The following is a 19,851-nucleotide window of genomic DNA, read 5'->3' as shown; positions in this document are numbered from 1 at the left end:
TAAACAACACAGTGAAGGTTTCAATGCGGGTGTCCGCTTCCTGTAGTGTGGTACATTTTAGCATTGAATTTAAATTATTTTTGGTCTATATTTTAAAATTATATGGAAAAATGAATGGATATGGTGGATAAAATTTATACACCACGGTGGCGCATCAGTAGCCTTTGGATCCTACGCTTGTCTCTATCTCCGAGCAGCCGGGTTATCCGCGCCCAGATCCTCTAGAACGCGGATTTCCTACCGAAGCCTTCCGCAGGATGCGGATGCAAGGTGGGGCTCATCCTGATATTTATGATAAATCCAACATGTCTATCCATTTTTCGAGTTTATTTTAGTACATGCTATAAAAAATGTGGAGGATCTAAAACTCAAGTGCGCCATACGAGATGAAACATTAGAAAAAGGAATTTCTATCATCGAAACCTTCTTAGGCTCCACTGGATGTTTATATGCCATCCAAACCGTTTATAAGGTCATTTTCACTGTGATGAAGTGAAAACACAAAAAATTTAGATCGATTCGTAACTTTCGTGGCTATATAAATGTTTCAACGGTGTTCATTAAATTCCTACGGCTCACTTAAGTTTTTGATCATCCTCATTTTTTGTTGTATATCTTAAAATGAGCTCGAAAAATAGATGAACGGCGTGGATTTCTCATAAGTATTAAAGTGGACCCCACCTTTCATCCCACGGCAAGAACTTCGAAGTTCTTGGGCATGGAATCCGGGACGCCGAAACCCTAGGGGACGCGGAGTTCGAAGTTCCTGTGCTGGTAAATTAGGTGGGGCCCACTGTGATGTTTGTGAGAAATCTTTTCCGTCCATCTGTTTTGTGAGTTCATTTTAAGTCATTTACTAAAAATGAACTGTATCCAGAGCTCAAGTGAGCCGAAAACGTGATAATTAAACGTCCACGGTTGAAATATTTGTGGGGCCACAGAAGCTTTGATTCATGCTACTATTTTTGTTTTGAGTTCATCCCAATAGGAATGACATTATTAACGGTATAGATGGCATCTAAACATCACTGTTGAACCCAAGAAAGTTTCAGCGGTAGGAATTTCCTTAACCACATTTTCCTTTAGCACGGCTCACTCAAGCTTTGGATATTGTTCAATTTTGACAATATGTCCTAAAATAAACTCACAAAAAGGATGGACGGGAAGGGTTTCTCACAAACGTCACAGTGGGCCCCACCTAAGTTCTCAGCGCACGAACTTCATGCGAAAGGCTTTTGCAGGAAATCCGCGTCCCTAGTGACGGTGTGAGTAGCCCGTGGCTACCGTACGGTGCTATGTTGGCCCAACGATGATGTATGTGTTCTATCCACGCTGTTCATCCGTTTTTTACAGATCATTTTAGGTCATGATCTCAAAAATAATTCAGATCCATGTCACATGTGTACCACAACATTGGAAACAATGATGATTGAACGCCCGCCATTAAAATTTTATCGAGGGCACAAAAGTTTTGGATGAAGCTAATATTCGCATTTTCACTTCATCCAGGTTGTGGATGGAAAATAAACATTACAGTGAGCCCTAGGAAGTTTCTAATGGTAGGCGTTCAATCAGTGAGCCCTAGGAAGTTTTTAATGGTAGGCATTCAATTACCACTATTTTTTTCTTGTGGTGTGGTCCACTTTAGATTTGGGTCTATTTTAATTTTGATCTCATGCCATGAAATGATCTTTAAAAATAAATAAACGGCATGGATAAAACACATACATTAATGTGGAGCCCATACAGCACTGTCCAGTAGCCATATCTCGCTACTGGCATCGTCGGTACACAATCCGCGTCCGGAAATCCGCATCCGATCCTATGCTTGCTTGCAATTTGACTGTGCCAAATCATTACTGGCTACCAATCACATTCCAACAAGCAGAAAATCCCTGTTTGTGGAAGGAGAGGGTCTGGATTCGAACGCAAGTTGCACCCGCCAAACTGATACTTGGAATTATAATACTGATATTTTACCGCTACTCCTTTTCAGCTTTCCTCAAAACGCCATGGCCTCGGGGATCTTCGGATGTGTTCTGCAAATAGGAAAGGTTGTATATGAACCAGCGATGGAACATGGTGATTATCTTGTTCACTACAAGAGCCACGTCGACAACTTCAAAAATGAGGTTGAAAGTTTGAAGAATATTAGAGGTGATGTGATGAGACTGGTAGATGACGCTTGTCGGAGAAAGGAAGAGCTCAAGGCTGATGTGGAAGAGTGGCTGAAAAGTGTAGAAGAAGTCAAAGAGGATGCAGGAAGATTAGTAAGTGGAGCTGAAGGCAGTGCGGGATGCTTAAGCGGCTGGCTTCCTAACTGTTATGTTCGCTACAATTTGGGTAAAGAAGCAAAACAAAAGACGAACTACGTCAAAGAGCTCCAAAGTATAGGGAGAAGTTTTCGTAGTGTATCGTTCAGTCTTCCTCTTCCAAGCACAGACTCCATGCTTGCTGGGGGGGATTACGTAGCTTTCGCATCAAGAGAAGCGGCTGTTGAAGAGATCATGCAGGCACTGAGTAATGAGGCAATTGGGACCATCGGGGTCTATGGTATGGGTGGGGTAGGCAAGACCACCTTGATGAAAGAAATGGGCAAACTAGTGAAAAGAAAAGGATTATTCAATGATGTTGTAATGGTGGAAGTTAGTTTGGAACCAAAGCCATCAAAGATCCAGGCAGAGATTGCAGGCCAGCTAGGCCTGAAGCTCAATAAAGACAGCGAAGCAGTGAGAAAAGGTCAACTGTTGGAGAGGTTGCAAGGCACCAAGACACTAGTAATACTTGACAATGTATGGGAACAGCTCGACCTAGTCGAGATTGGGATCCCATGCGGACCCAACGGCCAGGGTTGCAAAATCATGCTGACGACGCGAGATAAATATGTATGCAATATGCATGGGAGCCAGACAATTATGATTGAGGTCAGGTTCCTAACAGAAATGGAGTCGTTGGATCTTTTCAAAGTGATGATATGCAGTGATGTTGATTCTTCTATTTTGGAGGAATATGGGAAAGACATCGTAAAAGAATGCGGGGGTATCCCTCTACTACTTGCGGCGGTCGGAACTGCATTGCGGCCCAAGGACAAGAAGGTCTGGGCTGATGCATTGACAAGACTGAGAAGAGGCAGTATGATAGGAGAGATTTTCCCAGGTTTGCAACTGAGCTACGAGTTCTTGGAAACTAATGAGATCAAGTCGTGCTTCTTGTTCTGCTGTCTATTTCCTGAAGGCTCTGATATTGACATAGAAACGTTGGTGAGATATGGATTTGGTGAGGAATTCTTGGACGAGGTGGAAACTTTGAAGGAAGCAAGGGAGAGAGTGCATAGCTTGATCGACAAGCTTAAGGCTCGTTGCTTGCTGTTGGACGGCTATCAAGAAGGGTACGTTAAAATGCATGATTGTGTCAGAGATGTGACCAGGTCAATCGCATCAAAAGATGAGAATGGTTTCCTTGTCAGAGCAGGTGTGGAAATGAAAGATTGGCCGAGGAAGGAGAAGCTAAACAAGTGTAAGAGGATTTCATTGATTAGAAGTACGATTAGCATGCTGCCCGCGGAGCCAGATTGCCCAAATCTCTTGACCCTGTTGTTCCAAGAAAATTATTCTCTGAAGAAATTCCCTGATAGTTTCTTCCGAGGGATGAAAAGCCTTGTAGTTCTAGATCTAAGTTACACAGGAATTTCGTCGCTCCCATGCGTGACGACTCTGCGGGTGCTTTTACTCAATAAATGCTTCGATTTAACAGATTTATCTCTACTGGGAGAAATGGAGAAGCTGGAAATACTTTCCCTCATAGGTACGAATATCAGGGAATTGCCTGAAGAAGTAGGCAGATTGTCAAATCTAAAGCTCTTGGATCTATCGTATACCAGATATCTGGAAAGAGTACCACCAAACGTGGTGCGGAGATTGCAATGCTTGGAAGAATTGTACATGAGAGGCAGCTTCAGCGCGTGGGAGGTTAAAGGAACGGGAGATGGAAATAATGCTAGCTTAGTAGAGGTAGTGTCCTTGGATCGCCTGACGATGCTGGACATCAGTGTAAAAAATGCGGAATGCTTCTCACAGGAAACCTCCTTTTCATGTACGAACTTATCGAGATTCTACGTAACAGGCTGTAGAGACTATCAAATGAGGGGCGATCGCTTTAGCATGGCTGTCGAGGGTAAATATCGAAGGATTAGTCTCGAAATATCAAAGCCCGTTTCTAGTTTTGTCAAGTGTCTGATTGAAAGATCCGAGGAGCTAGAACTGGTACGTTCTAAACACTCTGACGTGGAGAGATGGGAGAAAATGTTCAAATATGGGTTGGCGCCTGTGCCCAAGGATTTAAGATTTCTAAAATTTTGCGACTGGGCAAATCCGTTTCTTCCATCATGTCTGCTACAGAGTGCGAAAATAGAGCTTCTTTGGATTGTAGATTGCCAGAAAATGGAGAAGATGGTCCAGGATGAAGATGGAGATGCCGCCTCCCCAGTGAAACCTCTATGGGCTTCTGCATTTGAAAATCTACAGTTCCTGGAGGTGAAGGGTTGCATTGCCTTGAAGAATCTCTTATCATGGAAGCTAGCTCGGGCGCTTGAACAACTGAAAAAACTCATAGTTGACGGCTGCATTGAAATGGAGGTTATCATCACGAATGGGGGAGCAGCGGATACATCAGTACTTCCTCACCTGCAGGAAATATATCTTATGAATATGCCAAATCTAAAGAGCTTTTGTGAGGGTGAAGCTTTGCTTGAGTTGCGATCATTGCTTACGATCCGTGTGATTCGTTGTTCCAGTGTGAAGAGACATCTTTTGGGGCCAAGCAGTGCACTGTCACTTCAGTACATGAATGGAGAATCGATTCTTCCCTCCAATCTGCCACTAAAGATGAGATTAGAGCCACGAATGGAGATTATAGGTTGCCAGACATTGGAGAAGATAGTCCCAGATGAGTATGAAAATCTGCCCTCCCTAATGAAAGCTGTACGACCTTCCCTATTTGAAAATCTACAGTTTCTGAATATGCAGCATTGCCATGGCTTCAAGAATCTCTTATCATGGAGACTAGCTCGAGCGCTTGAGCAGCTGAAAAAGCTCAAAGTCCAAGGCTGCAATGAAATGGAGGTGATCATCGGGTATGGGGGAGAAGTTGATAGTTCAACATTCCCTCGCCTACATAGCATACATCTAGAGGACATGCCAAAGCTGAGGTGCTTCTGTGAGGGTGAAGTATTGCTTAAGCTACGATCATTGCTTGCGATCCGTGTGATTCGTTGTTCCAGTGTGAAGAGGCATCTTTTAGGGCCGAGCAGTGCACTGTCACTTCAGTTCATGACTGGAGAATCGATTCTTCCCTCCAATCTGCCACTAAAGATGGGAATAGGGCCACGAATGGAGATTATAGGTTGCCAGACAATGGAGAAGATAGTCCCAGATGAGTATGAAAATCTGTCCTCCCCAACAAAAGTTGTACGACCTTCCCTATTTGAAAATCTACAGTTTCTGAATATGCAGCATTGCCATGGCTTCAAGAATCTCTTATCATGGAGGCTAGCTCGAGCGCTTGATTAACTGAAAAAGCTCAAAGTCCAAGGCTGCAATGAAATGGAGGTGATCATCGGGTATGGGGGAGAAGTTGATAGTTCAACATTCCCTCGCCTACATAGCATACATCTAGAGGACATGCCAAAGCTGAGGTGCTTCTGTGAGGGTGAAGTATTGCTTAAGCTACGATCATTGCTTGCGATCCATGTGATTCGTTGTTCCAGTGTGAAGAGGCATCTTTTGGGGCCGAGCAGTGCACTGTCACTTCAGTTCATGACTGGAGAACCGATTCTTCCCTCCAATCTGCCACTAAAGATGGGAATAAGGCCACGAATGGAGATTATAGGGTGCCAGACAATGGAGAAGATAGTCCCAGATGAGTATGAAAATCTGCCCTCCTCAATGAAAGCTGTACGACCTTCCCCATTTGAAAATATACAGCTTCTGCATATGCAGCATTGCCATGGCTTTAAGAATCTCTTATCATGGAGGCTAGCTCGAGCGTTTGAGCAGCTGAAAGAGCTCAAAGTCCAAGGCTGCAATGAAATGGAGGTGATCATCGGGTATGGGGGAGAAGTTGATAGTTCAACATTCCCTCGCCTACATAGCATACATCTAGAGGACATGCCAAAGCTGAGGTGCTTCTGTGAGGGTGAAATATTGCTTGAGTTGCAATCATTGCTTACGATCCGTGTGATTAGTTGTTCCAGTGTGAAGAGGCATCTTTTGGGGCCGAGCAGTGCACTGTCACTTCAGCACATGAATGGAGAATCAATTCTTCCCTCAAATCTGCCACTAGAGATGGGAATAGAGCCACGAATGGAGATTATAGGTTGCCAGACAATGGAGAAGATAGTCCCAGATGAGTATGAAAATCTGCCCTCCTCAATGAAAGCTGTACGACCTTCCCTATTTGAAAATCTACAGTTTTTGAATATGCAGCATTGCCATGGCTTTAAGAATCTCTTATCATGGAGGCTAGCTCGAGTGCTTGAGCAGCTGAAAGAGCTCAAAGTCCAAGGCTGCAATGAAATGGAGGTGATCATCGGGTATGGGGGAGAAGTTGATAGTTCAACGTTCCCTTGCCTACTTAGCATACATCTAGAGGACATGCCAAAGCTGAGGTGCTTTTGTGAGGGTGAAGTTTTGCTTGAGTTGCGATCATTGCTTACGATCCGTGTGATTTGTTGTTCCAGTGTGAAGAGGCTTCTTTTGGGGTCGAGCAGTGCACTGCCACTTCAGTACATGACTAGAGAATCGATTCTTCCCTCCAATCTGCCACTAAAGATGGGAATAGGGCCACGAATGGAGATTATAGGTTGCCAGACAATGGAGAAGATAGTCCCAGATGAGTATGAAAATCTGCCCTCCCCAATGAAAGCTGTACGACCTTCCCTATTTGAAAATCTACAGCTTCTGCATATGCAGCATTGCCATGGCTTTAAGAATCTCTTATCATGGAGGCTAGCTCGAGCGTTTGAGCAGCTGAAAGAGCTCAAAGTCCAAGGCTGCAATGAAATGGAGGTGATCATCGGGTATGGGGGAGAAGTTGATAGTTCAACATTCCCTCGCCTACATAGCATACATTTAGAGGACATGCCAAAGCTGAGGTGCTTCTGTGAGGGTGAAGTATTGCTTGAGTTGCGATCATTGCTAACAATCCGTGTGATTCGTTGTTCCAGTGTGAAGAGGCATCTTTTGGGGCCGAGCAGTGCACTGTCACTTCAGTTCATGACTGGAGAATTGATTCTTCCCTCCAATCTGCCACTAAAGATGGGAATAGGGCCACGAATGGAGATTATAGGTTGCCAGACAATGGAAAAGATAGTCCCAGATGAGTATGAAAATCTGTCCTCCCCAATGAAAGTTGTACGACCTTCCCTATTTGAAAATCTACAGTTTCTGAATATGCAGCATTGCCATGGCTTCAAGAATCTCTTATCATGGAGGCTAGCTCGAGCGCTTGAGCAGCTGAAAAAGCTCAAAGTCCAAGGCTGCAATGAAATGGAGGTGATCATCGGGTATGGGGGAGAAGTTGATAGTTCAACATTCCCTCGCCTACTTAGCATACATCTAGAGGACATGCCAAAGCTGAGGTGCTTCTGTGAGGGTGAAGTATTGCTTAAGCTACGATCATTGCTTGCGATCCGTGTGATTCGTTGTTCCAGTGTGAAGAGGCATCTTTTGGGGCCGAGTAGTGCACTGTCACTTCAGTTCATGACTGGAGAATCGATTCTTCCCTCCAATCTGCCACTAAAGATGGGAATACGGCCACGAATGGAGATTATAGGTTGCCAGACAATGGAGAAGATAGTCCCAGATGAGTATGAAAATCTGCCCTCCCCAATGAAAGCTGTACGACCTTCCCTATTTGAAAATCTACAGCTTCTGCATATGCAGCATTGCCATGGCTTCAAGAATCTCTTATCATGGAGGCTAGCTCGAGCGCTTGAGCAATTGAAAGAGCTCAAAGTCCAAGGCTGCAATGAAATGGAGGTGATCATCGGGTATGGGGGAGAAGTTTATAGTTCAACATTCCCTCGCCTACATAGCATACATCTAGAGGACATGCCAAAGTTGAGGTGCTTCTATGAGGGTGAAGTATTGCTTGAGTTGCGATCATTGCTTACGATCCGTGTGATTCGTTGTTCTAGTGTGAAGAGGCATCTTTTGGGGCCGAGCAGTGCACTGTCACTTCAGTACATGACTGGAGAATCGATTCTTTCCTCTAATCTGCCACTGCATATGAGAATACAGCCACGAATGGAGATTATAAGTTGTCAGACAATGGAGAAGATAGTCCCAGATGAGTATGAAAATCTGCCCTCCCCAGTGAAAGCTCTACGACCTTTCCTATTTAAAAATCTACAATTTCTGAATGTGCGGCATTGCCATGGCTTCAAGAATCTCTTATCATGGAGGCTAGCTCAGGCGCTCGAGCAGCTGAAGGAGCTCAAATTGGAAGGCTGCAATGAAATGGAGGTGATCATTGGGTATGGTGGAGAAGTAGATTGTTCAACATTCCCTTTCCTACGGAGCATATATCTTGAAGACATGCCAAAGCTAAGGAGCTTTTGTGAGGGTGAAGTTTTGCTTGTGTTCCGTTCGTTGCTTCGGATCGACGTGCATCAGTGTTCCAGTCTAAAGAGGCTTGCTTTGGGGAGGAACAGCGCATCCTCGCTTCAGAGCATGAGAGGAGTGACTGAATGGTTCGAGGCTTTGGAATGGGCAGATGAAGTTGACAAATCACGCTTCCACAATGCATTTATCAGTAGGTATGGAATTTTACCATTCTTCTGTTCCTTTCCACGTACTGTGATCTCGTGTTTTTGCATTTATTTATGGGAATTTTACGAAGAACTCCAAATTTACATTCCCTTACTTTTCTAAAATGCTGCATTATTAATCGTGTATAATTATCAATCTACCGCCTTTTGTTACATTTCTTTACGGGCCTGTTGGGTGGGCCTCCCATCAAATAAGTGGGCTACTTTGGTACGCCCCACTGTGATATCATGTAAAATCCACCCGAACCAGCGCGTGTTTTCTCATGTTAGGCTAAGAGAACAAGAAACACTCCCATTATGATATAGGTGGATCCCATGACTAGAAACAGTGTACCAGGCGACAATCTCCCTCCAAACACTTTACCTTAGTATGATCGATCCATATGAATCACGAATGGGGCTGATTTTTGGACCCTGAACTTAACTTTTGTTGTGGCATCTAATGGTTAGTGGCCTTTATATAACCATCACGGTGGGCCTGTAAAAATAAAAGGCTACACGTCTCTATCCTAACTTTTACAAGTCAGCCTCATCTTTCAGATATGGGTCTAAACTAGGATTATGCATCTAGTGGTGAGATTAAATTTTGCATACACATCAAGGTGGCCGCAGCCAAAAATCAAGTCCTAGCCTCCTCTCTAGCTGTCGAGAAAGATGATTTAAGAAAACAGAATTATTAGGGACGCAGCTCTTGATTTTGACGAGCGAACCGCTTACGTTTATGAAGATTCACTCAAACTATAATATATTTAGTTTCATATTAGCAATAAATATATAAAAATCACGTTGACCTGTGATTCTAGTGGGCCGCAGCAAAGGAAATGGTTGGGAGAGAAATGTTCACCCTTGATTTTTACAGGCCCTACCATGATAATTATATAAAATTCACTCCAATCATTAGATTCCACACAAAAATTCAGGCAAGCTGACACAAAATCATATGCATGAATCCTGTGGGCCACACTAATGGACATAGTTTGTAAGGAAGTATTGCCTGTACATCGTTTCCAATCTTTTGGTCCACTTGAATCACATATGGAGCTGATATTTGGGCCCCTGGCCCAACATGGGATGATGCACTTAGTGATTGGTACGGGTTTTACATAAGCATCATAGTGGAGCCCACCGAGCGATTGACCCATTTGCTCTCACGGGCAGGCGAGGGACGGAAGGCACTGCAGTGATAATTATATCAATTAATGAATCTACCTTGAAGGCATGTCACTTTTCATTGGGCTAAGCAATTTGCATCCTTTTCGCAAAGGAGTGATGTAGTGCGGCCTGCTATGAGAATCTGTGGCCGTACCATTATATCAGCCCCATGTGGATGTGAGATTGGGGGTTATATTCACACCCAGCCAAGTACCCAAACCCATAGCAACACCTGTTTAGTTACACCCATGCTCGGCCAATGTGGGACCCAGCTTAGATCCCCATTAGGCCCAGCCAGCCTGTTGACACCCTGTTTGGCAGGGCGAAATAAAGGTATTGATTGGGCTTAATTTCAATTACGTAGAACTAGAATTCTTGGGCTTAGAAATGAGACTGTAGATGAATGGTCAATAACGTGATTGGTTTTATCTGGATTTCAGGTCACGTGATGAGCTGTGGAATGTTTTCATTATAGCCGTTAAAGCAGTGGGGATCTTTAATAGGTCAGCAATTTCTCTGATTTTATTAATAAGAAAAATTCAATACTCTGGCAGGTTAAGATGATTCATATATATGCACTTGTAGACTTCAAAAGTAGCACATGATATGCATCCTGGATATCGAAAACACCTATATTTTAGATGGGCCACAAGTCGATTGGTGGACACATGATTGACAAGCAATGAAAAACTGTCGCCATTCCATATTCGGGATTGGACAACCAAGTGTCCATTAATAAGAAGCTAGGACCATCCAATCATTCTGATATTTTGGTTTTGGAGTGTTTGGACAGTTCAGCCTGAGTTATATGTGTGCCACGTGTACAATGCACAAGTGTAGTATTGACGTTCACCTGAGTATCAAATACTTCACTTCCAGTTGTTCTCTCTCTGCCCTGTTCAGTCTTCAGTCATCCATCTCCTGTGCGGGAACCAGGATGCCCATGCTGTGGGGCCCACCATATTGTAGTATGCCAGCTTACAATAATTGCATACGTGGTGCATTGGGTGCTCCAAGTGGTTTATTTGGGTGGGCCCCACAGCACTGCCAAGAATCCCTAAGAATCTCCTATTCGGCTTGGATAATCTGGTGAGGAAGATAATAGGGCTGGGTTTTCCCATATGGGGCCATCAGATCATGTACTTAGTTCATAGAAAGGTGGGCCTCGTGCCTCCATATCCTAATTTTGTTAGTTGTAATTATGCATTAGAGATCATATGCTATTAAGATTATTTTAATATATAATTACCAAAATCTTTAATACATAATGATTGTTAAATAAATTTAGATGATTTCATTTTTTTAAGTGCCAACCAAAAAGTCCATCGGCATTTGTGTTGAGGGACTAAGCTCCAAAATTCTAATGCATTACATTTGAACTAGCTTGAGAGGAGCATAATTGCAATTTGAGCACTACTTTTAAGTATTATTATAGATATGTTAGTCCAATTGGTTGGACCATATGTTACCATCCACCTAGTAGATAACTTCCAGCCTATCATGTGCATGAAACATCCAACATTTCCAATAGGTTTTCTGCATCATGAGGATTGCCTGTAACAAAAATCAGCCATGTACATTTATCAACTGGACCACACTTCTATTTTATTTTTTATCAATAGCTGGACATTGTTTCTTATAGCGTGGCCCACCTGGTAAGCGGATGGAGCTAAATTTTTTCACATGTTTTTTTTCATGGTGGGTCTAACCTTTGGATGTCTGTTACAAATGACACATTGGAAGTGATTCACTGGTGGCAAATAGATTATAGTTTAACTGGTTGGACTTGAGACCTCTATAAATACTTATGAGATATCAGTTGTTTTTGTTTCACGGTTCAATTCACCTCTGTATATATCTGTACTTGTGACCTGTAAATGATTATTAAAGCTAAAACTATGTTTTACAGGGCAAGGTCTCTTGCAAAGAAGAGGAGAGAGACAATAAATGAATAGCCGATGGCGATGCTTGATTTCTTAGGATTTGAAATTAAGGACATTTGAATGAAAAGCTTAAATAGACATAAAAACACTCAGTAACGTTTTTTTTAAAAAAAAAAAAAGAAAAAAAAAAATTTCTTTTGCACTATGTGGATGCTAATAAATTGAAGAAGATGTATGAACACAGGAGTGGTGCTTTTGTTTGTTTGTAATGTGCTAGTAATGGTAAACTGGTAATGGAAAGCAGGACCAACTATTAAGGAGGTCAGACAGTTGCTTTCCTTTGAGACAATATTTGGATCCAATTAAGGATTAAATTCGAGTATGTAATTGGAATATCGTCGATCCAATTCTATGTTATATGAAATCCATACTCTCTCTCATTGATAATTTATGGTGTTGTTTGGCTGACCCAATAGTCCTTTTTAGCAAGCAAATGACTTGAAAGGGTGAATTGTTTTGCATGTCTGTAGTAACATAATAGCAGCTATGGTTTGTTGATTCAAACCAAATAGTTCATCGAGTCCCACCAGGGATGGAGAAAGCCCAAAAATCTTTTAGATCAAAATTCGCTATTGATCAATATTAAGACTTAATTTTTTTTTTCCTCTCCTCGAAATCAGGTATTTGGAGGCCAAAAATCGAAGGTTTAATATTGCCCTCAAGGAATATTTTTGACTCAAGAGTCCAACAGTGGGATACAACATAATAGCAATCTAGATTACCAGACTATGGTCTGACTTTTTCGAAATTGAAAACCCATGTACATTGCTAAAACATTTGGGCTACATGTATGATAGAATCCTATTCATTCTTCTCCAAGGTGTGTGACTATAGTTTCACTCATATTTTGGCGAAGGAAATTTTGAGAGCAATGGTTTTCAATTTGAAGGTTTGCTAGGCCAAAACACCTAAAGCTACACAACAAGCTGTGGTACAAACCAGTATGGCACAGTGGTGTAGGATTCGAGCTACCTCATGCCAAGTTTCTACAAGCCCTCTTATAGGGACTCGTGTAAGCAAAAGTGCTGCAGGCATACCATGATGTATGTGTTATATCCACTTCATCTCTCGATTGAGATGTCTCATGTTAGTACATGAGCTAAAAAAATCGGGTAGATTCAAAGCTCAAGTGGACCACACTGCTTAGGCATGTCTCTGTTTTTTTTTTTTTTTTTTCAAAAGGAGGGCCATGCCCCTAAATCTTTGTTAATAAGAACAGATGATGTATAGGCTAGACTTTCGGGTGGACTCCACACTAAACACCGGGCCTCACCTATCGTATCGGCAAATCAAAAAAATAGAAAATGAAGAAAATAAAAAGGTAAGCTAAAGCCACCCTTTTTTGCATCAAAGCAGTGCTTTCCAGCATTACATTTGATGCCAAGCAGCCACTCAATATCCAGAAATAAGTTTTGCATCAAAGCCACCTCGTGTATCAGCAGCAAGGAGACATTTCCCGACTCGTTCGCTGCACGAGCTTCAATCATTCCCGCAGCCAGTTGCTGCCACCCTGCTTGCATTTACAAGTTTTCATCTTTAGAAACAACCAACAGCCTATTCCTCTGAAACAACTTGTCCATATCTGCCCAGCCATCCCATCCAAAGAACCTCTGTTCTCTTAACACAATCTGCTACTTCAATCCCAAACAAGAAGTACTAAGACATCACCTGACCATCAGCATCTTCAAGGGAAGACATACCTTCGGCCCAGATCGATTCAAGAAAAACTGAAGCAGAGGATGAAGGGGGCAGCAGCTCCCAACTAGGCCAATTGAGTTTTTTTTTTTCTTTGTTTTTACCTGTTGACTCTCCTCTTTTTTTCTTTTTCTTTTTTGGACATTTTTTTTTTTTTTTGGACAAACTGAGCTATACTCTCTGTCCCATAGATTCGGGCCTGCCCTGTGCCCAACAAAAAAAATGGCTCAGACTCTCTTATCATATACCCTATGTCCCCACTTGACTTCTTTACAAACACCCCTTCTCAAATTCCCTTATTCTGTGATCCAACACGGAGATCTGCATCTCACAGAAAGCAACAGAAAATAAGCAATAGCCATCAAACTTCTGCCTTGCAGCACACTCCCAAGCATGCAATGGATCAAGCAAAAAAAAAAAAAAAAAAAAACAGATAAAGCATCAGCCATCAGCAGCAGAAATGCTAAGCATGACCCAATCCGTCACTGGGGTTAGGCTGCTTTATACGGTAGGTGAGGCCTGTTCTTTTTGTGGCACCTGTATGAAGATTTTTAGAGTCTTTATTTTTTTAATTAACAAAGTATTACGTGGTGTGCTCCCACCTTTCTTAAAAAAATAAAAATAAAAATAAAAAGTAGACCACACTACAAAAAGCAATGAGATCGAATGCACATCATTCAAACCTTCTTGAGTCCCACAAAAGTTTTGGATCAGGATAATATTTTCTTCTTCCCTTCACCCTAATGTGAGTCACCTTACAAATGGGTTGGATGGCATATGGACACTACAGTAAGTCAAAGAAAGGTTTCAATGGTGGTCTTTTTCCATATCCACTATTTCCTGTAGTGTAACCCAATTGAATTTTGGAACCCCCTCTTTGGGCTCATGTTCCAAGATGAGCGGGTAAAACTAATCAACACAGTGGATGTTTCATGGACACCGTGGCATGCTCCCTTTAACAAGGGTTGCAGGTAATTTGGCTCCCACATACTACAAGCTGCAATAAAATGTGCATAAATATGGCTTCCAATGCATAAAACAATTAGTTGACACAAATATACATACATATATGGAAGATAAAAAGCATAAATAATCCAGTACATGAATGCATATTCACGCCATGGTTTTTCAAAAAATTCAAAAGAAAGATGTAATGGAATGGGCTGTCCTTCAATGATAAAGTCAGTGCACTGTACTGCTATTCACAGAGATGGTACAACTTTACCATAATACAGGATTGATAAGACAACAAATAAGATTCCTTTAATTGTGGGCTGATTTTCCTTTGTAGCATCCATCTTAATTGTGGCCGTTGAGCTCTGTGGGCCCCACCATGATGTATGATGTAAATCTACACCATGAATTTGCTAGGTTCCGTTTAAGTTGTGGGATGTGCCAAAAATCAGATGTATCCGAAACTCATATGGGTTATATCATCTGAAAACATAAAAAAGCATTCTTAAAACATTTAAAAGCACTTGGTAGGGTTCAGTTAAGTTTTAGAATGGCCTAAAATTTCATCTGACCCCTCATCCATTTGGAACACATCCGATGTATGAACTAAATGTCAAAACCACTTTTTAGTGGGCCCTGTGTACGATTGGAAGATTTTAATGGGTGGGCACACACTCTCAACTGTTATTCGTGGTGTGGCCCACCTAAGTCATGAATTGTGCTGATATTTTGGCCCGTGGCTCACCATTGAAGGGTGTTTCTGATTGGAGTGGATGTTCCTCACATATCATTGGGGTCCACACAGCTGGACCTCATGGGAAGCTTACCAAGGCCAACCCTAATAACATCATACTCAGCTTCTCCTTTTGTACGCTTGGGGATCATGATTAGGTAGTCGGAGGCCATTGACAAGTTGGAACATCTATGGATGCGCCATTCCTTAAAAGTCTATCAGACGAGAAGATCCTGTCCACAAATATTGGGACATTATTCAGTTGAATGCCGATCATTGCTTCATTTCTGTTCTTTGACGGCCAATTTTCCCATGGATTGAAAGGTCACTGTTTTGCCTTCCAAGAGATTTTTGGGCGTGGTGTGTCTTTAGTGAGGTCCAATGTACCAATGGTATAAATTATCAAATAATGAACCTTGTTTTTTTTTTTTTTTAAAAAAAAAAAAAAAGAAAAAAAGAAAAAAGAAAGATGGGAGTACAAACATGTTCCTTCAGGCAGGCCTTTTTTTTAATTCGGAAACAGGTGAGATTACCCACCTGAATTTTATTGAAGAAAATTTATAGTCTTATACTTCGGATGGGATCCACAAAAAAAAAAACAAGCCTCACCTATCGTATAGCAAAAACACAGCCCGCATGGAAAGAAGCCGAAAAAGGCAAAAGAAAGTGAGGACAAAACTCAGCCAAGCTTCATCCAAAAGAGCCCCTATCCACCAAAACCTGCTTCATTTATTTTTGGCAATCTTAACATGCCGTAGCAACACCTTGAACTAAATCAGCCCCAACAGGAAGTAGAACGCTAGCAGAACCTGACCTAGTCAGCAGCCTTAGCAGTTAAGGAAAGCAACAAACTCCAACTATCTTGGGAACTTGAACAGCCTTCAATCCAGCCACATGAAATGCAGAGATGTTAAGTGATTAACCACTTGCTCTAAAAGCTTGAACTGTTAGAGTATGGCAAATTAATTCCTTTATCTCATAGCCCAACCCCAAATCCATGGGTTAAATCTTTGGCCAAACCCTTCTCGTGGGCCCCAAGTCCATGGGTTCCGCCCTCTCGTAGGCCCCAAATCCATGGGTTTTGCCCTAAACGAGTCACCCACCTCACATGAGCCCCGAATCCATGGGTTATACGGGCTACCCACCCCAAGTATGCCCCTACATCCCACAGGCCACTCCACTCGAATCCGGAGGCCACCCCACTCGAGTCCGGTGTGAAAATGCATTATCAAGGTTCTTTTTTTTTTTCCTTTTTTTTTTTTTTTTTTTTCTTTTTTGAAATAACAATCTCTATCTCAGTACTTGCTACCAGGGACCCACTACATAAAATAGAGGAGGGAAAAATGGGCTAGCTTGCCACACAGCCAACAACAACTTCACTGTCCTGAATCATTCTGAATTGCAACTCCAGCAAACCCCATTTATAGATCTGCAGGACTGAGGAAGAATAGGGAGTTGACAAACATAACTGGGCCTCGACGGAACCTGCCAAACAAACCAATAGCCCCAGCCAACTCCATGAAGTTCTTGGTGGTAGTCCTAGCACGTCCAACTATATAGAGTCTCGCCTCATTAAAATTCTTGGTGGTAGTCCTAGCACGTCCAACACAACAGATTCTGTCAGCGATTCCTATCGAGGTACTTCATTCCCCTTCCCAATTCATTAAGCCATCGATAGACTTTTGTTATCACGTGAGCTGCGAAGAATAAACTGCCTTCATATCTTGCAGCGTTACGGCCCAGCCAGAGCTCCCACAAAATAAAGGTTGAGCCACGGACTCCGCAGGTGTCAACCAAACCACCTCTGCACCGCCAAAATAGATCCAAGATTTTCCAGTAAAGATGGCTTGGTTGTGCAACTCCACCCTCCTGCCAGTGATTTATTCCCAGTTTCCATTGCCGGTTCTTCGTTAGATTTGTGCTGCAACACTGTGCTGAAACGAGGAAGATTTGCTAGAAATATATCATCCATGTCAATGAGGCCATTAACATTTCATGCCAAGTGTCGAGGTAGCTCTCTGCCACTCGCATGGTCAAATTTAAATAATGAGAATATGGACCTTCTTTAATGTATTGAATATCAAGTGCCTTGCAAATTTTAGGAAATTCATCAGATCCCCAATCATTCAGCTCCACATGCAATGCAAAATTCTTGCAATATTCATATTAAACACTTGCTTTCCCTTACTCAATGACTCTAACACTCTTTACTTTAACATGATGGTTAACGTGATCAGCAACGAACCGATAGAAAATCAATAGTCACAAGTGTTGTAGAGAAGACCGTTGCAACAAATGATGTTATGTATGGACCCAGCCCCACTATATAACGGCTTCTCATTGACAAAATATTCAGGACCTACACAAAATGCTTCACTTTGCCTCCACAATCTTCCCCATTGCCACCTATAAACTAATATTCCGAACCTACACAAAATGCTTCACTCTGCCTCCACGATCTTCCCCATTGCCACCTATAAACTACCGTAGCTCTCCCAACTGCCACTCTTACACCTCACTGAACTATTTCTAATTGGCAGCAACTACTGTCATTTTACCTCACTTAATAGCCCTCTCCCAAACCAGCTGACAGCCCTGTTGTAATAGATGTCTTAAATCGAGTCTATTAGGGCCTGTTTGGCCGGGCAGCTTAGATGGATTGGATGGTATTAGAGTGGATTGCAAGGATTTCAAGGTAATGATAGCTGCGTCAGTGGATTGGTGCAAGATCTATGGTATTGCTATATTCGGTCTGTTTGGCACCCCCGGCCAATCCCGGGATTAAACCTTCCAATCCCTTTCAATCCCTCTAACCAAACACGTCCCAAGCAATTTTGAACGGATTAGGGTGGATTGGATGGGATTTAATGGTAATGATGGTGATGTCAGTGGATTGTCTTAAGATCCATGGGATTGCTATATCCCGGGATTAGGATCCCGTGTCTGTTTGGCACGCCTGGCCAATCTTGGGATCTATCTTCCAATCCCATCCAATCTGCCCGGCCAAACAGGCCCTTATTGGGCTTGTCGATGCCATCGAAGGTGATATCGAACAGTGCTCGATCCTATTGAGATTTTTCAGATTTTCCGCAGTTGGTCATTGACCTATCTAGGCATTTTTTCGATGCCATCGAAGGGTGTTCGATTGCGCCTTCAATGACATTGAACATTGCTCGATTGAATCGAGGATTTTCGGAAAATCTGATTTTGTCTCTGGATAGTTTGGGAGTTAGTTGGATGTCATCGACTCGGCTTTGATGCCATCGAAGGATAAGTTTCGATGACATCGAAGGACGTTCGATGCCATTGAACTGTTCAGCATAGATTTACGCAGAGTTACAATTTGTGGGATTTTGTTTCTTATTTCGATTGTGCTTCCTCTAAAGGCTATATATCGGAGTGTAATCGGAATTGTGAGATAATTATTGAAGTATTCTAAGAGTTTCTAAATCTTCCTAGGGTTTCAAAGGGTGTATCAAGGGTGAGATTCGAGGTCGTTCAAATCGGGTAAACTCTATACTTTTTAATTCTGCTTTTATAGTGATCATCTATCGCTTTGTACCGTAGCTTTTTTCTGCAAGGGTTTTTTCCATATTAAATCTCTGTGTTTTTCTCCCTTTTGCTTGGTGCTTTTGGATTACTATCCTAGATTATTATCTGTGTGTTTCCGCAGTTCCCCCAACAAGCCCACAACTACAGCCCATAAACTAGCTGACAGCCCACCACACCTACTGGGCCACCTTCTCAACCTGGCCCAAATACCTCTGATCCAGCAGACGGCATGAACAAAACTCTGGGACTAGCCAGGCACTCAGCAACTCATCATCAGTCTCTAGCTCCACCTGATGCACTTTTTATTTTTTTCTAAACCGGCAGCCACAGACCGCCACTCACAACAAAAAATAAAACTTGCAGCAACCTCCCAAAACACCAACTGCACAGATCACTGCCGCCAGCAAAGAACCACAACAACTCCCAAACAGCAAAGTAAAACATATAGACAACCAACAACCTTCCCCCAAACAACATACAATCACTTATCACAACATTCATTAACCAAACAGCAGGGGGTCAGACAGAGCAGCTTAGAGGATATATGCAAAGAGCAGTCTGAACGAAAGCACCAAGTTCTTCCTTGTAAGAGGCAACTGGTAGGAGCTTGAGACGGGGTTCAACATAACCAGTCTACAATTTCTTCACGGGATTGCTAATAAAGTGACCGGAGAAATTGAACCGCTGGGTAGCTGGGAGAGCTAAATCCTGAACTGATACAGGCAGCAATGCGTTTTTTACCCTTTCATTTTTACGGATGCAAGCAATGCTACTACATTTGCACCAGAAGCTACAGAAGCGAAGATGCTACATCAGCAAATAAGGCCCACAGCTTCAATCAAGGCCTGCACCCGCAGACTTTCCCACCAAAACCAAACTCGCCATGCATCTCACCCTCTGCCATTCGAAGATGTGCAGAGATAAGCTACAGATTAGGGGAGCTCTTCAGAAACAAGAATACACCGAGACAGCAGAGAACGGACTTCTTCGCATGA

General features: G+C 42.5%; 2 protein-coding genes across 2 annotated transcripts in view; both read left to right on the top strand.

Moving 5' to 3' along the window:
• LOC131239370 (disease resistance protein At4g27190-like) overlaps nucleotides 1-5,886 on the top strand; it is a 21,340-nt gene extending 15,454 nt beyond the window's left edge. Inside the window, exon 3 of the mRNA XM_058237052.1 lies at nucleotides 1,997-5,886. Coding sequence (XP_058093035.1) covers nucleotides 1,997-5,567 — 3,571 coding nt within the window. The 3' untranslated portion in view covers nucleotides 5,568-5,886. The remainder of the gene's footprint in view (nucleotides 1-1,996) is intronic.
• On the top strand, nucleotides 5,601-19,851 carry LOC131243849 (uncharacterized). Its single transcript, XM_058243467.1, has 3 exons — nucleotides 5,601-8,815; nucleotides 10,420-10,482; nucleotides 19,644-19,851. Exons 1-3 carry the CDS (start codon nucleotides 5,601-5,603, stop codon nucleotides 19,849-19,851), a joined length of 3,486 nt encoding a protein of 1,161 aa, XP_058099450.1.

Source organism: Magnolia sinica, chromosome 1 (genome assembly GCF_029962835.1).
Source record: "Magnolia sinica isolate HGM2019 chromosome 1, MsV1, whole genome shotgun sequence".
NCBI classification, from domain to species: Eukaryota; Viridiplantae; Streptophyta; class Magnoliopsida; order Magnoliales; family Magnoliaceae; genus Magnolia; species Magnolia sinica.
The sequence above is the reverse complement of the archived record's forward strand: the minus strand, read 5'-3'. Positions and strand labels throughout refer to the sequence as shown.

Coding starts and splice junctions, on each gene's coding strand:
- LOC131243849 (XM_058243467.1), top strand. CDS start 5,601: ATGGAGGTGATCATCGGGTATGGGGGAGAAGTTGATAGTTCAACATTC. Junction 8,816..10,419: donor CACAATGCATTTATCAGTAG/GTATGGAATTTT, acceptor TCTGGATTTCAG/GTCACGTGATGAGCTGTGGA. Junction 10,483..19,643: donor GCAGTGGGGATCTTTAATAG/GTCAGCAATTTC, acceptor CATTTGCACCAG/AAGCTACAGAAGCGAAGATG.